General features: G+C 50.8%; 1 protein-coding gene across 3 annotated transcripts in view; it reads right to left on the minus strand.

Annotated features, from left to right (window-relative positions):
* Positions 1-16,382, minus strand: part of LARP1 (La ribonucleoprotein 1, translational regulator) — a 55,162-nt gene extending 38,780 nt beyond the window's left edge. For 2 of the 3 annotated variants that reach the window (XM_032628114.1, XM_032628112.1), the window contains exon 1: positions 15,532-16,116. In XM_032628114.1, coding sequence (XP_032484005.1) covers positions 15,532-15,970 — 439 coding nt within the window. In that variant the 5' untranslated portion in view covers positions 15,971-16,116. Of the gene's footprint in view, positions 1-15,531 lie in introns of all 3 variants that reach the window. The other variant, XM_032628115.1, reaches the window with a different exon arrangement.
* Positions 16,383-17,309: the final 927 nt, after the last annotated feature.

Here is a 17,309-nt window from a genome sequence, read left to right on the forward strand (position 1 = left end):
CACGCTCCCTCCACCTCCAACCCGGAGCATGGAACCTGGGAGAGGCCAGGGGAAGCAGAGAAAACACTCATACTCCTCCTGGCTCTGGGGCTGAGAGACCCAGATCCAGGGGAAATATACCTGCCCGCCTCAGGCCACCCTTCTGATTAATGGACACAATACAACTGATCTGACTTCTGGACAGTACGAGAAGAGAGGAGCAAGTAAGAAATAGCAATCACAAAACGCCCTCTTTAAGTGGCCTAGTCTGGAGGAGGGGGGACAGGACAGGACACTAAGTTAGTTGGATGGCCCAAGTCACTACGCCATCGTCTGTTCCTTTCCATATCTTTCCTGGATGCCTGCCGAAGTCTCCAAGGGGCCTCCCTGCAACTAACCGGGCCTCTTCCCGCCCCGACCCCAGTCCACTCTCCACAGAATGGACAAACCCTAAAGCAGAAGCCGCATCATGCCACCTCCTTCCCTGCTTTTAGAACAGCAGCCAAACTCCCTAAGCTGGCCTCCAAAAGCCTCTCGCGTCAGTTGCTTGGAGAACTCGAAATTCATCACCTGCCGTTCCTCCAGGCTAGCGTGGCATCAGCAGGCTCCTTATCAACCCCATCGTGGCTCACCCTTAGAGGTATTCCCTGACACCCTGATTGAAGCTACCCTCACCCACACAACCCCCAACACTTCTCTGTTCGTTTGTTTCTTTCACAGCACTCACCACTATCAGAAACTGCCAAGTAGTACTAGAGATGGTGGCAAACCGACATTCCTCCCATTGAAAAGCAGGGCCCATGTCCCCTCCCCTTCATTCTCAGCAGGGTCTGTGACCTCTACCAACATCACGTGCCAAAAGTGATACTGTGCCAGTGCTCAGGCCCAGCACCTTAGAATACCGACCACAGCTACTTCCTGTCTCTTGGAACAGCTCTCCGGGAGCCCCAAGCCACTATGTAGTAAGTCCTACTACTCTGAAATCACCATGCTGGAGAGGGCACCTGAAGGCACTCCAGTTCTAGCTGAACCCAGCCATCCCTGTCAAGGTTCCAAACATGTGAGTGAAGCTGTGGTGGGCCCTGTATGTAGACCAGGACCTGCCTGCCACCTCTATCACTACCACAAAGCAAAGAAGAATCACCTGGCTGAGCCCTGTCCAAATCCTGCCCCACAAATCAGTGAATAAAAGGGCTGTTTTTGATATAACTAGTAGCCTCCCTTTCCCCACCCGCAACCCCCCCAGTGAAGATGGCCGTGTGTCCTGCCCCCCATCCACCATACATGGTGGGGTATCACTCCAAGACCTTGCTTCAGACATGTAAGCTCCCCATCCATTAAACCACTGATGACTCTGTTGCTGACTCTGGGATCTTTCTTCAGTCTTGAAGCTGGGCAACAGAGGCCTTGAAGGCCTCCAGGGTGCAGCCCAACAACCAGCAAAGAAATAAAGATCTGTGACAGGCTAGTTAATCTTCAGTCTTAGCAAACACCAAAATTACAACTAACTGCTGAACTACCATCGACAAAAAAGACCAAAAACAAACAAAAAACAACGCTGGAACTCACCAAAAAAGATACCCTACATCCAAAGACAAAGAAGCCACAACGAGATGGTAGGAGGGGCACAATCGTGATACAATCAAATCCCATACCTGTCAGGTGGGCGACTCATAAACTGTAAAACAATTATACCACAGAGGTTCTGCCGTAAGAGTGAAAGTCCTGAGCCCCACGTCAGGCTTCGCAGCCTGGGAGTCCGGCAACAAGAGGAGCCCCCAGAGAATATGGCTTTGAAGGCCAGCGGGGTTTGATCTCAGGATTCCACGGGGCTGGGGGAAATAGAAACTCTACTCTTGGAGGGCGCACAAAAGGTCACATTCGCACCAGGATCCAGGCTGTTTTTGGGGTGATTTGTTAGCCAGCAACAGATAACCAGAACTACCTTGCTGGTTTACATTGTCACCCCACTAGAATGTAAACTATGGGGGCAGGCCCCTTCTGTCTTATTCCCATCAGTATTCCCATGGTCTAACACTTAGTAGGTTACTGAAATAAATGTGTTAAATGAATGATTTTCACTTTGGTGGCAGCCAAGTTAGTTCCTTCCAGGCAAATCAAGGTTAGTCTCAAGCCCTGGTGCTTCTCTAGATAAGCCTGAGGACTCTGAATACTCAAGACAATCTCTCTAGGGGAACTCCCTGGCAGTCCAGCGGTTAGGACTCTGCACTTCCACTGCAGGGAGCACGGGTTCAATCCCTGGTCAGGCAACTAAGATCCCGCATACTACGTGGCCAAACCCCCTACCCCCCGCCAAAAACAGAAACTCTAAATGAAATAGTCCTGGGCTATAGTGCTCAGTTTGGCTCAAATAAACCTCTTAAAAAAAAAATGACAATCTCTCGAGATGGGCTGGCTTCCCCTCTCACTGACCTTAGTTGATACTTTGACCCTGGCCTCCACCAGTCCTAGGTTCTAAATCTCAGGGCCAGAAGGGGGTTCTCAGCAACTGCCCAAACTAACGAGGTACAGAACCTCCTCAACAACATTCCTGCCAAGGAATGAGCCACCACTTTTTGCACGCTGCTGGGGGCACTCAACAACTTTCTGGGGCAGCTCACCTTGGCCCAGAACTTCCCAGAAGCCTAGGGCAGAATACCCCATGCCTAGGTAGAAGAATCCCACAGCCTTGGCCAACCTCTTGGGGATGACACTCTAAAGCTGGTCCAATCAGGTGGGGAAAAGCAATCCCCATTAGATAAAATCTTTCTCAAACTAGTCTTGACCTCTGATTTGATACATAGAACTTAATCCTAGTGGGAAAGGACCTTGAAAGGTCTTCTGGCTCGACCACTTTCATTTACAGAAAAGAGAAAGAAGTCCAAAGAGGTTCAGTCAGTCACCCAAGGTGTCTTAGCAATTGAGCCAAACATCTAGGACTAGAAGGCTGGTCCCAAATTCTCCTGCCCAGAGTTTTCTGTCCTAGGGCTCACACCCGTGGAGAAGCCTCTTTGCAGTGCCTGTTGCCCCAGAGAATTCAGTGCTCCAATGAGCCTTAGTTCCACTGCCCGGAGAGCAGGATCATGATGCACAAGGCCTCTAGCCAGCATCTTCCCCTTTCCACCCGAAACACAGTAACATCTGCCTTAGCTGCTCTCACACCTGAAGGGTGTTTGAGCCAGAAAGGGCCTTAGAGATTGCTATCAAGGATGTTACACCCATTTCACAGATGCAGGGAGGGGAGTGGTTTCATTGGGGCCTAACATAACTGCAAGCTCACGCCTTGGCATTCAGACAGCTTTCTACTGCTGCTCTGGGGCCTCAGGCCACAATGCCCAGTGGTGTCCTGTCTCTCCATCACACCCACTCTCCCTCAGAGAGGTGGGTACGGAGACCCCTCCAGGGACTGCATGCAATTCCTGCCCTTAGCCTTAAAGTCTTCCCCACCCTTTACTCTCAAATTCTTCTCGAATAAGGATGCTCTCAGCTTGTGGGCTGGACAGACTGCTGTCCTCTCTCCTTTGTATGATAAAATACACAAAGACTGAGCCCACAGGCCCGATGCAGGCATCCTCGTCTAAAGGGAGCTAGATCCTGACATTGGATAGTAGTCATAAAGGAACAGAGGCTCAGTGTGGCCAGGTCTTCTCATTTTTTTTCATAACAGCTTTACTGATATTATTCACATACCATGCTACTGACTCATTTAAAGTGTACAATTCATTATTATTATTATTATTTTGGTATATTCAGAGTCTGGCTTTTAAAAGAGGAGCTGCAAATCTCCAGGTTTCCAGATACATTTTCTTGATTTTAAAACACAGATGATTACTTTCAACTGTTTTTATTTATCTTTTATTTTATTTTTATTTTTTGCGGTACACAGGCCTCTCACTGTTGTGGCCTCTCCCGTTGCAGAGCGCAGGCTCCGGATGCACAGGCTCAGCGGCCATGGCTCAGGGGCCCAGCTGCTCCGCGGTACGTGGGATCTTCCCGGACCGGGGCACGAACCCCTGTCCCCTGCATCGGCAGGACTCTCAACCACTGTGCCACCAGGGAAGCCCTCAACTGTTTTTGAATGAAGGGTAATCAAATGCTGTCAGCAGGCTGAACTGGAATTGAGGCAGTAAAGGGAGTGGATACCCATTTGTAACTTCTACCTTTCAGGACAAAAGCTCCATCACGGCTTTTGTGTCTTATTTACCCCTGAATTCTGGAGCCTGATACGTAACAAGTACTCAAAAATTTCGGAATGAACAAATCTAAGAAAGTACTTTGCAAATTTACAGCTGCAGAGCCCTACAGGAAACTGCCATCCAAACTCTTTAAATACTATCACCATGTCAAGGAACCCAGTACCTCCTGTGGCAGCTGAATCTGTCGGGGGCACTACTGAAAGTTACTACTTGAACAGAGCCAAAACCTACTGACCCTCCACCTCCCACTTGCCATCAGAGCTTTACCTGTAGGGCCACTTGAAGCAGATCTGTTCAAATGCTGTAGTTCAGAACAACCGGCATTTCCACCCACCCCAAGCTTTGATTCTCTGGGAAAAATAATCCTAGTTTCTTCAACCACCCCTCCCTCTTCACAGTAAGGTGCCTGCGTCCCAGTGAGCAGCCACCTCTTTTGTGTTCCTGATTTCCTGTCTCCCTCCCACACTCCCTAGAAGCAGCATCCAGCCTCCCACACCCAACCATGTCCAAACTCCACCCCTACACTCGGCTCCACTTTGGACAAAACCTAAACTAGGCTATTCCATCCAGATAATTGGCCTCTCTTTCTTGTATCACTGTAAAGATATATGAAGAACAGGAAAAGCGCAGACCTCCACTCCCCCAAGCAAACCCAAAGCTGCAGAAAGATACCAAACATGGAGCAGGAAGGTTTCACTTCAAACCACCTGAGGGGCTCCCTGGTGGCGCAGTGGTTAGGAATCCACCTGCCAATGCAGGGGACACGGGTTCGAGCCCTGGTACGGGAAGATCCCACATGCCATGGAGCAACTAAGCCCGTATGCCACAACTACTGAGTCTGTGCTCTAGAGCCCGCGAGCCACAACTACTGAGCTCGCGAGCCACAACTACTGAAGCCCGCGCGCCTAGGGCCCGTGCTCCGCAACGAGAGAAGCCACCGCAATGAGAAGCCTACACACCGTAACCAAGAGTAGCCCCCGCTCACCACAACTAGAGAAAGCCCGCATGCAGCAACAAAGACCCAACGCAGAGAAAAATAAATAAAATAAAATTTTTTTAAAAAGCACCTGAGCTGTTCTCTCACAGATATTCTACCACTAGGGCACTCTCAAGTGCCACAATATGGGCTTCTCATGCAGGATTATAGCCCCAGTGATTCCTTAAATTCCCCTTCACTATGTAGTTGTGTAACAGCCTAGGGCAGGGTAGGAAGAACTGGCTCTAAGTGACATGGGCGGCTTTCCTGTGTATGCTCAGGACCAAACAGCAGGGATAAGGGGCAGAGAGGACCCAGGAAGACACAGGAAGCCTGGCTTTAGCACTTGAGCTCTATTAGCAAATTGAAGACCTGGGTCAAATTCAAGACCTTGAAAGAAGAACCACCAACACTCTTACGATTATCACTTATTATTTGCCAGGCTCTGGCTGAGCATTCCCCTTCCCCTAGCTCACATTCACAGTGATCCTACGACATGGGTACTCCACATATAACTCCATTTTACTGAAGCCCGGAAGTTACCAACCTTTCCAAGGGCACTCACTTGGTAGGTGGCTGGGCTAACTCAAACTGGATGACTAACTCCAAAGTCGACATTCTACCACCCAATATGCTATTTCTTCCTCCAGATGAAAACAAAATCGGAGTAAACCCAAGAGACACGGGTTCAAGTCTCAGCCTTGCTTTGAACTAACTGACTGTGATCTTGAGCAACTCTATTTCCTTTCTGGGCCTGAAGTACCTAACCTGTAAATCAATGGTTTAGATTCAATGACTTCTGGGGTCCCTTTCAGCTCTAAATATTCCTTCTCCTCTGAAAGGAGAGAAAGGAAATCCAAGCCCCTGAGGGCACAGCAATGGGAACAGAGTTGATAAATGGGCATTGGTCAGGGTAAGCCTGGCTCCCTAAAGCCCAGTATTCTCAGGAACTCACTACAGCAGCCCATCTATGGGCAAATGCAAACCCACTGTTAGCACAGGTATAAAAATGGCTGAATTCAGCTGAAGGGAGGTAGCTCTGATGGGAAGGAAACCTTGTGCACGTAGCTATCTCTGGAAAAGCCCACAGAGCCAAGCTGCAGAGAGGCTGGTGGCAGGCAGCCTAGATGTGGACCTAGAAGTCCCACCACATGGGTGCTTTCCCTGGTGGAGGTGGGGATTCCCGTATGGAAGCCTATCCCCCTACCAGGGCCGCCTCCTCTTTCCAGCTAAACAGCTGCAGCAGTGCAAGCAGGCTGGGGCTCTTGGCTTAAGCATGGACTCAGCCTAGGCCAATCCATCAGCAATTGTGATTCTCCCAGGAACTGAAACGCATTCCAGATAATCTGGCCTTCTGAAAGGTCAGAGAAATCCCATACACTGGAGCTGCTCCCTACCCCTTAAGGATGACAGCTGATAACTGTCCTAGACATACACTTCAGGAAAGACTCTGAAGTCTGCTCCCTTTGTAATCCAGGAACCTTGCCCCAAAGGATCAGACAGGAAACCCCAAATCATCTATTCTTAACCTAAGAGGTTCTGCCACGTGGCAAAAGCAATCTTTCAAAAGCAAAAATCTGACCATGCCACTCCCCCACTTAAAATCTTCAAAAGCTCCCTACTGCCTTCCAGTTAAAATGAGAATTTATACTACAGCCACAGGGAGTTACTCAGTTCTCTGAACCTCATGGCCTTTCCTCAACCAAGACAGCTCTTTCCAGACCTTTTCTCAGATAAGTCCTACCTGTCCTTCCCATTTCAGGTTAGCCACTGCTTCCTCCAGAAGGACTTCTCTGACCTAGACTGAACTGGGTGCTCCCTGCTGCACTCCCAAAGAATCCCACAGCTTTCTTACACAGCACTTTCCATTATGGATTGTGAGTGTGTGTGTTCTTTGTCAACACAGACTTTTATTATTCACTGTGGTATTCCTCTACGCCAGACTCAAAATGTGAATGATGCTGTTCAAAGTACGAGATTCATTCATTCATTCATTGAATGTTCACTGAGCTGCCTACTATGTGCCAGGCATGCTTAGGTGCTGGGGATAAAGCAGTGGTCAAACACCAAAGACCCTCATCCAATGGTGATAAAAGCTAAGAAGAGGGCTTCCCTGATGGCGCAATGGTTAAGAGTCTGCCTGCCGATGCAGGGGACACGGGTTCGTGCCTCAGTCCAGGAAGATCCCACATGCCGCGGAGCGGCTAGGCCCGTGAGCCATGGCCACTGAGCCTGCGCGTCCGGAGCCTGTGCTCCGCGACGGGAGAGGCCACAACAGTTGAGAGGCCCGCGTACCACAAAAAAAATAAATAAATAAAGCTAAGAAGAAAAATGAAGCAGGGTAAAGGGATGGGGATAGACAGTATGGGGTGCAGGCTTGCTATTTAATATAGGGTGGTCTGGGAAGGCCTCTCCATCTCAATGAATGGAACAGGAACCTGAAGAAAGTGAGGGTGTGGCCCACGTGGCTATCTGGGGGAAGAGCATCGCAGAACAAAAGCCCTGAAGCAGGAAGGTGCATAACATGCTCCAGGAAAAGCAAGCACCAATGTTGTTGGAAGTGGAAAGTGGTAAAAGATGAAGTCAGAGCTGAGGGTCAGGGCAAGGGGACGTCTGGGGAGCCAGATCAAGAAGAAACTCTAAGGACTCTGAATTTTACTCCGCTATAGAAGCCATGAGAGGACTTTAAGCAGGAGTGACAGGAGACCAGTTCAGAGGTTCCTGCAACCTTCTAGCTGAGCAGTAATGGTATGTGGACCAGGCTGGCAGCCAAGGAGGTGGTAAAAAGAAAGCATTTAGCTTTGGTCACAGTTTTTTGGAGCCAAAAGGATGTAATGGTAAATTAGATGTAAGGTGACAGAGAAATAGAGGTGCCAAGAATGACCCCAAGGTTTTTAGTCTGAGCAATTAGAAGGACAGAGCTGCTTATTAATCTCTCCTGAGTCTCACTTTCCTCATCTGTGAAGTGGGGATAAAAAGAGCACCTGCTGAGCAGGTTACACAGGATAATTGCAATATCACTATTACTTATAGTGGGGTTATCAGGAGCTTCAGTAAGCTAGGGTATGTGGAAAGGAGAGCAAAACCCAGAGCTCAGGTGGACCATGCATCCAGATGGCTCCTGGCAACTGTGGGACTGAATTCAGTTCCTCTGAAAAGCTTAGAACTTCATTTTAAAGGAAGGAAGACAAAAGGCTACCTGGAGTTGCTGGAATGTATGTTCAGACGGGAAGGTGGTTACCACAACAAGCTTGGAGGGTTATTACAAAGTACCCTGTACACAGGCCTCCGATGGAGGGGCCATCTGGGTTTACCAATAATACCTCAGATTGAGGTGGTAAAGCCCCTCACTGTATGTCAGATTTATGTGGCCGGCTTTACAAAATTCATCAGAAAAGCCCACATACCTCACCTTCCACACCGGCTTTGCCAGTCCAAAGGCGCAGTCAAAGGAAAAGTCCCACATCAAGACTGTCCCTCTGATTCTGGGAAAGTCCCTCATGGAGATACCGTAGGCTATCTGCCACGAAAAATTGGCCAGTTGGCCCTGGTAACTATCACATAGCACTGCGTGACAATGAAGTTAACTCCAGATTATCCATCCTCACATAGGAAAGGCATGGATAACCCCTCAGAATGGGTAATTACCTCAAACTACATATACAGTTGACCCTCAATAACGCGGGGTTAGGGCGCCAACCCCCAGCTCAGTGGAAAATCCATGTGGAACTTTATAGGTTGTGCGGGCTATCTGCTGTTGCTCCCTATCTGCGGTTCCGCATGAGCATGGACTCAACCAACAGTGCAGAGCGTAGGACTGGAGTATTTATGGAAAACAATCCACACGAGTGGACCCATGCACTCGTGTTGTTCAAGGGTCAACTGAACCTGGCTTTGGAATGCATCTTCTGGAAGCTAAACCACTTACATCTATCTGTGTGGGACATTTTAAGTCATGAACTGGGCTACCCCACAACGAGGTATCAATTTGATCCTCAAAACAACCTCAGCATAGGGGTTACTCCCATTCTGGGAACAAGAAAACCAGCATGTTCTGATTTAAATCCCATCACCTACCCCTTTGCTCCTTCACCTCGCCGTTTCCTGTGCTTTCATTAGCCAGTTATCAAAACTTATTTTCTTTCACAAACCCCCAGCAGGAAAACTGTCCTCTCTCCTGGCCACTCCCTTAGATCACTCTGGACCAGCTAGGGAGGTTTGTGAGCCCTCTGGAGGCCCCAACACCCTCATTACCCCCTTTTAGGTTGTCTGGGATTTTGCAAACAGGGGCACTCCCATCTGCCAAGCTCTGCATGTTAAAGAGGTTTTTGTGGTTTCAGGTCCACTGCTCCGCCTCCTCTCTCTGCCCGACTCCCAAAGAGAGGGAAAGAGTGCTGAGTAACAGCTCTAAAATACTTACTCTAGCCTAGGTCCCACTGCAGACAGGGGCTGGGTCAGCCAAGAAAATCCCCCCTCCACTCTGCCCCCCAACTCTGGGAGGTTCAGAGTTCAGGACTGCTGAGACTGCCCCCTACCTGCCAAGGGCCTAGGACCACCTCCAAAGCACCTCTCCCTCCCTAACAGGCACTCATTTCCCGGTTAGGGTAAAACTCAAACTCCCTGCCCAGAACAGGGGGCAGGCAGCTGAAGGTTCCTGGAGAAGGCCTCCTTCCCTTCTCCCCTTCAGAGGGTGTCCTAATTGCGTGCTTTCTTCACAAGAGAAGAAAGTGATCTGAACTACAGGAAAAGAGCTTCAAGCTCTCGTTTACCAAGCCCAACCTAACAGTTATTTGCCAGAGGTGCACAATATAACCAGCTATGGAGTTTAAAACAAACAAAAAACCACCATAATGCCATTATCACCCTTGACAAATAATTCCTTAATATAATCTAAACTGATCAGTTATCCTCAATTGGCACCAAAATTTCTTCTTATAGCCTGTTTGTTCGAATCAGGATTCAAACAAGATCCACACAAGGCATCTGACTAACGTCTCAACTCTTCATCCATAACAGCTCCCTCTTTTAAAAATGTTTATTTTTTTAACTGAACGTGATGTACAATATTATATGTTACAGGTAGATAATACAGTGAGTCATGATTTTTAAAGGTTCTACTCCATTTATACTTATTATAAAATATTGGCTATATTCCCTGTGTTGTACAATATATCCTTGTAGCTTATTTTATACATAGTAGTTTATACCTCTTAACCCCCTACCCCAATACTGCCCCTCCCTCCTTCCCTCTCTCCCCACTGGTAACCACTAGTTTGTTCTCTATATCTGTGAATCTGTTTCTTTTTGTTATGTTCACTAGTTTGTTGTATTTTTTTGAACGCCACTTATTTATTGACAAGATAATCTGTCTTGTAGAATTTCTCACATTCAGAAATTGGATAACTGCTACCTCGTGGTCAATCAATGCGTTCCTCTAACCTCACAGACCTATGGTTCTATTAGGTGTGGGTTCAATTTTTATTTGGTGGAGGCAATTTTTATAGACAGGCACTGTGTACTTTCTATTACCACATTCATTGTAAGGCACTTAATGCCTGGTTGCTACACAGGTTGCTCTGATATGAACCCCCAAGCAATTGGCTCAGGTTCCTTAAGCCAGAAGAGTATCTCCAGCACTCACAGAACCTGGATTCAAAACTGGAGTTCTTAACCACTATGGCAGATACGAATATACACATTTAAAAAGCTTTGCTTTGTAAAAATTGTGAATTACTGTTGTACACCTGAAACTTACATAATAATAATAATAATAAAAGGCTCTGCTTTGGTTTCTTTTGTGGGGAAGGGGTTTATCGGAGAAACAGTGTTTTTGATACTAAAAAAATTTTGAAGACATATTCCAATTCCCTCATTTTACAGATGAAGAAACACAGGTACAGAGAAAGTATGGGGGTTGCTAGTGTCCACAATGCTGGACACAAGCAGAATTACAAGTGAAATGAACACTACTAACAGTGGTGATCATTTATTATAGCTAGCACTTATTAGATGCTCTGTACCTGGCATTAAGCTAAAGGTTATGCTAAACATCTTGATTTTCACGACCCTATGAAATAGTTACTACCATTACTCCCATTTTGAGGATGAAGGAACAATGGTTTAGAGAGGCTGGGTAATTTGCCCAAGATTGCACACCAAGTTAGAAGCAAAGCTGGGACTCAAAATTACAGACTGTAATTCCACCCAGTCCACTTCTAGTGGTAAGGAAGGAAGGAGCCAGGGTCTGAAGTAGCTCTGACACCGTGAGGTCCTCATGCAACGAAGACTGACTGATCCACATGGATGCCCCACAGAGTACAACCAGTTGTGGGGTTGGTGGGGGAGGGAAGATGGGAAAGGGCCCAAACCCAGGAAGAAAACTGAGACTGGGAGTGGAGGTTTATTTGGGGCCAGTTCAGTGTGGTGGCAGATTCCTGGGGTTGCCATGGGTTAGCTGGGATTATAATCCTTTTTTATTTTGTGTCACCAGTTAGCTGCACTTCAAAGAGACACAGAAAAAAATGATGCCCAGAATATAAATATTCAAGTCTCAGGCCCTGCCCCCGACTTTCCTCTAAAGAGAAATGAAGAAAAAGATCACAGTACTGGTGTTTTCTTACTACACAAAGTTAGAAGTGTCAGACAATCAACCCACTGATTCCCTGCTAGGGTTGCTGGAAGCTTGTGGGGATGATATGCTCTCAAGTCTCTACCTACTACATGTACACCAGCCACAGCAAATTTTTAGTTCAGTTAGGCTCGCCTTTCCCCACAGCCCTGAGAGCACATGAACACTCCGCCAAAAAGTAATCTTTACGAAAGGCAAATAAATTAAAACTTATTTTTAAAACATTCATCATAACACATTCCAAAGAAAAAACAGCCAATTACTTGGGTCATCAACTTTCAAGATTATCCATACCATGCCCTTCATGTCTGTGGATAAGCAAAAGCCCACTTTTAAGGAGACATATCCCATATGTTTCAGGGAGTACTAATACAATACCAGAAAAGGAAAGTACAACACTCTCCAACCCCCTCATTTTACAGGTGGAGAAAACAGAGACCCAGAAAAAGTCCCAGAAAATCCCACAGTTTCAGTCTCCCAGACATGGTACAACAGAAAACACATGCCAGACACCAAGCTAAATACTTCACACATATCATCACAGTGAATGCTCACAATGGCCCCATGAGGCAGATAAATAATTTAATTTCTAGAATACAAATGGAGAGGCTGAGGCACAGAATGGTTAAGTATCCTGCAGGAGGCACAGCTAAGCAAGTGGTTGAGCTGGCATTTGAACCCATGCAGTTTTGATCCCAGAACCTTTGCTATGTATCACATCTTTTTTAAAATAAAAAAAAATTTTTTTTTTTTTATTTTTGGCTGTGTTGGGTCTTCGTTTCTGTGCGAGGGCTTTCTCCAGTTGTGGAGAGCGGAGGCCACTCTTCATCGCGGTGCGCGGGCCTCTCACTGACACGGCCTCTCCCGTTGTGGAGCACAGGCTCCAGACGCGCAGGCTCAGTAGTTGTGGCTCACGGGCTTAGTTGCTCCGCGGCATGTGGGATCTTCCCAGACCAGGGATCGAACCCATGTGCCCTGCACTGGCAGGCAGATTCTTAACCACTGCGCCACCAGGGAAGCCCTCACTTCTTTAACTAAGACATCTTGCCTCTCTCATACTTAAAGAGTTGTGGCTAAGATAAGGAAAAAATATTTAATGTTTTCAAAATATTCTAGGGGAAGAAAATACAAAAACCCAAAATGCAAATCCCAAGATTTAAAACTACTAAGACACAGAAGCTTAAACCAGACCAGAGAGCCCCGCAAGAAAGGGGGGATATAGCAAAACATCTTTTATTACTAGTTACTGCATGTGTCCCTTAAAGAACTAAAATACTAGCATCTGAGCCAAAAGGAGAGCTAAAAATAGGCATTTGCAGCAAGCTTTGGAAAGCTTTTGGCTTGCTTATGAGGCACCCAAAACATATGTATCACAGAACACAAAATTTCCCAAGACCACACTGTCTTTCCATTGGTGTCGCATTTAAACTTGTCCAAGCTGTAAATAAAATCAGGGCTGGAAAAGGGCCTTAGTGATCCACGTAAACTTCAAAGAAAGTGCCACCATCTACCCTGACCACAAAATTCTCCCTCAAAAAGCATCCAAGCCCTAACAACTGGCTTAAACAGAAAAGCTACTGAATTCAGAGTTTGTCTGTCAAAGACTATTCTGCAAGTTCAAAACCAATGAGTAGACAAGACACTTTGTTACCTAACAAGAACAGAGTAAATCTACCGGACTCAGAATTTTGCTGTGGGCACTTAAAGCAAGTTGGCTTTTCTAAGAACTCAGAGGTAAAGGCGAGATGCCAGCCAAGCTGTCCTCTTCCAACGATCAATAACCCCAGTGATGCACCCTATCAAGGGCCCCTGGACTCGCACAAAATGCCAGCTCAAGCACCCAATACCACCTGATGTCATGCTGATGTAAAACCCACAAGGTAGGTTCACCATTAGCTAAGCAGCAGCAGCCAGAGTGAGTAGCCCCATTTAAACTTCTGAGGAGTGCTCTCTCCTGGGCATGATTATACCTCCTTGAGTTTAAAGAGGGGGGAAGGACCAAAGAGTGTCTTAAAGTTGCTATTTCTCCCTCTGTGGGTGGATCAGGAGGGATTTGCAAGAAAATGGAGGTTTCAGCACTGCCCTTTGCATAAGAGGGTTCTGGAAGGAACGGGGGGAAGGGGAGGAGGGCAAAAGGAAGAGAACACGGTTTGAGGTACTATTAGTAAACGCCAAATGTCCCCTCCTCCAAATGAAGCAACCTTAAAAGAAATAAAAATTACAACATGCCATTTTCAGAATTCGCTGTTCTGGTTCCCCTAGGACTACAAGGGATACTATTCCCTTGAATGTAAAGGCATTAAGCTTCCCTTTCCCCATTTTGATGGTTTAAACCAGTCAGCCTCAACCAGCGCTACAGAAGGGGAGGAGTTTTGAAAAACCAATACGGCTATGGCCACAGGCCATCATTCTAGCTCCAAGCGTGGTTTAACACCGAACCACTACAAAAAGACCCTGAACCGAAGAATCCAGCCCCACTGTGCCTATACGCGCCGGCAAAGGGAGCAGGGCGGGCGCGCCCCCTACCAAAGCCGACGATCTATTTTTGGCAAAGGAAGGCCGAGCCGAACCTCCATATTCTGCACCGCCTCTCTCCCCCCAGCGCCACTGACAACGCTCTGCGGGGACTTCCCACCTTCCCCAAGGGGCCGGGTCCAAAAGGACCCAAAGCCGAGAAGGGAGAGGGAGGGCGCGGGGAGCGCCGGTCGGCGGTCACATGCCACTCGCCGCGCGGGGTGGCACCACGTTGTCCCGGCTGCGGAGGAATGCCGGGAAGGAGGAACGCGCACTCACACCCGCGCACACGCACACTCCTGGCCGCGCCGCCCGCCCGCACCCGCCTTCCACCCCGAGCGCCGAGGCGGGCCCCGAACGCCCAGGCCGAGCGGTCGCGAGCAGCCCGCGGGTCGGCGGCGCGGCGCAAGGCGCCCAACTGTCACCCGCCCGCCCTCCCGGCCCTGCCACTCCCTCCCCCGCCGCCACACGCCCCTCGCGTCGCCGCATGCCCCCTTACTTGCCTCACATTTCCCCCTCACTGGATGCCCCGCACGCTCTCCATTCGGCTCCCTCTCAAGACGGAAGGTCCCCAGGATCAGGGAGGGAAAGCACCGAATTCAATGACACGTTGGGTTTCCTCTTCTCCCCATTCTGCCCGTAACCGACCCCTGAACCCATCGCCAATGGCCATTCTACCACCTAATACTATCTACTCGAGAACAAAACTTGTTAACTTTTAAATCCCGAATCTGTGTGGTCGGTATGAACTCATTGCCGGGCGTTTTGCTGCCTATGACATATACTTATTAAACATTTACAACATGGGGACGATCACAACGCTACCAAAACGAGAAGCATGGAGCGGAGTGGTAAGAGGGGGCTTCCCCAGGAAGGTTCAGGCTGGAAACCGACTCTTACACTAACATGCGGTAGGAGGAGAGAGCCCTTTTCACCGAAACCAGCGCCCACCCTCTCCCCGCGAGGTAGGCCCGGACCACGCCGTTGCCCACTAACCGCTGCGGCCCAGGCGGTGGCCGCAGCCTCCCGGAGGCCGGGCCCTCTGGCAGGGGCAGGTTCCTGAGTGTGCTGGGGGACAGGGCACGGCGACCCGAATGAGCCAGGAGATAATAAAAAACAAAAACCCCGAGTCACCACGACCAGTGGCGGACCCCCGGGCCCTGGAGGCCGCTGGGGGAGGGGACGCCTATGTCCCCGGAAGAGGCCCCGGACCCAGGATACCAAACGGAAAGACCCACCTGGAGGAGACTGTCCGTTCACGGTGGCCAGGACCGGCGGCAACGCGTTCTTAGTCCACGGGTTCACCTTGGGCGGAGGGGCCTCCACGAAGTCTCGGCGCCCGGCGCCCGCGGCTCCGGCAGCTCCTCCGCCAGCGGCCGGCTCGCCGCCGCCGCCCTCCTCCCCGTCGCTGACGGCCGGGCCCTCGGCGCCAGGCGGCTGCGGCGGCCGCGGGCTCTCGCGCTCCAGCTGCCCTGTGCCCTCCTTGTGTGGCTTGGCGCAGGGCGGCCGAGGTCTCCGGGCGCCGCCGTCCGGCTCCCCCGCTCCGACGTCGTTCGCCCCGGGCTCGCCCTTGCCCTCGGACGACGGCGGCGGCTTCTTCCTCACCAACCCCCCGTGCTCTTCGGCCTGCAAGAGTGGGGCGCCCCCCGGCAGCAGCGGCTCCACCTGAGTGGCCATCTGCGCGCCCGCCCCCCCGGAGAAGCCGGGCGCGCCCGAGGCTGCCTCCCCCGCCTCGAACTTGGCTCTCCGAGCGCCCGCGCCGCCTTCCTCCGGGGCGCTGGGCCCCAGTCCCGGCGGAGAAGGGTCGGGGTTCACGCTAGGCGCGGCCCCCCTCCGGGTCGGATGCAGCCGCCGTAGATCCAAGGCCCGCTGGCCGGGCGGGGGGGGGGACGAAGGCCCCCCACTATGCGGTCCAGGCCTCCTCGGCGCGCGTCCCCCCCCGCCCGTTCCTCGCAAGGCGTCCCCACCCCGAGCCTGGCAGGCTTCTCGTCCCGTCCCTCCCTCCCCCCCGCCGCCGGGGCGGCCCGGGCTTCCCGGCTCGGGGGCTGCAGCAATATGGACGGACGGGGGAGAGGCGCGGCGAGCCGAGCTGACCACGCGATCCGCGGCAGGCGGCGGGCGGGCGCGCGCCTCGCGACGCAGCGGGTAAGGGGAGGGGAAGGCGCAACGGGGCCGCGCCCGCCGGAGCGGGCAGTGGGCGACGGGAGGGCGAAGGTGGCGGGAGCGCGCGCGCAGGGCCTCGCAGCCCCGCCCATTGCCCCGCCCCTCGCCTCCGATTCCTCGGCGCACCTCGGGGCTGGTGGGTGAGGGGTACTCAGACCTGACGGGGGCGAGCACGTGCCTGATGCAATTCGGGAGCGGGCGGGGGCAGCGAGCCGGGCAGGAGAGAAGGGATGGTAAAGAGGGGGAAGTGTCTTAAAGAGCCAGCGCGTGAGAGCGGTCGCAGGTGGAGCACATGGGAGTGGGCCACGCGGCCGGCCGGGCCTGCTCGCGCCTTTTAGGTTGGCTGCTCCAGATTCCGAGAAAGGAGCCATTAATGTCACCCTCCACTTACAGGATGATGGAGGTGGGTGCTAACGGCTCCCTGGCGTCCCATGGGCCTGCCCCTTGCAGGCCCCGCCTGAGTGACCTTGGGCCAGCCGGCCTCACCTCCGCGGACTGTGCTCGGCTCCTCCCAGGCGGCCCCGGCCGGGACACTGCCCGGAGTTGGTTTCGACGCCCGGCCTGGAAGGCGGGCCCTTAACCCTTGGGGGCATCGGGCGCCTACGAAAATGAACGGGGAATTACCAACAGACCCCAACCAGGCCAAGCTCCGAAACCGAGTATTTATGGGCAGAAAATTTTTTTCTCAAGTGGATTTCATTTACGAGGCTTGCTTGGGGCGGAGACGAAGAAATAAATGCCCGATTGGGACTCTGGAGAGAGATTTTATCCTGACCCTGGTTCTGCCCCTTACCAACTCTGCAGCAGCTGGGCCTCAGTTTCCCTAGTGTAAAATGAAGGAATGGTGTATGAC

This window comes from Phocoena sinus, chromosome 3, assembly GCF_008692025.1.
Source record: "Phocoena sinus isolate mPhoSin1 chromosome 3, mPhoSin1.pri, whole genome shotgun sequence".
In the NCBI taxonomy this organism is placed as follows: Eukaryota; Metazoa; Chordata; class Mammalia; order Artiodactyla; family Phocoenidae; genus Phocoena; species Phocoena sinus.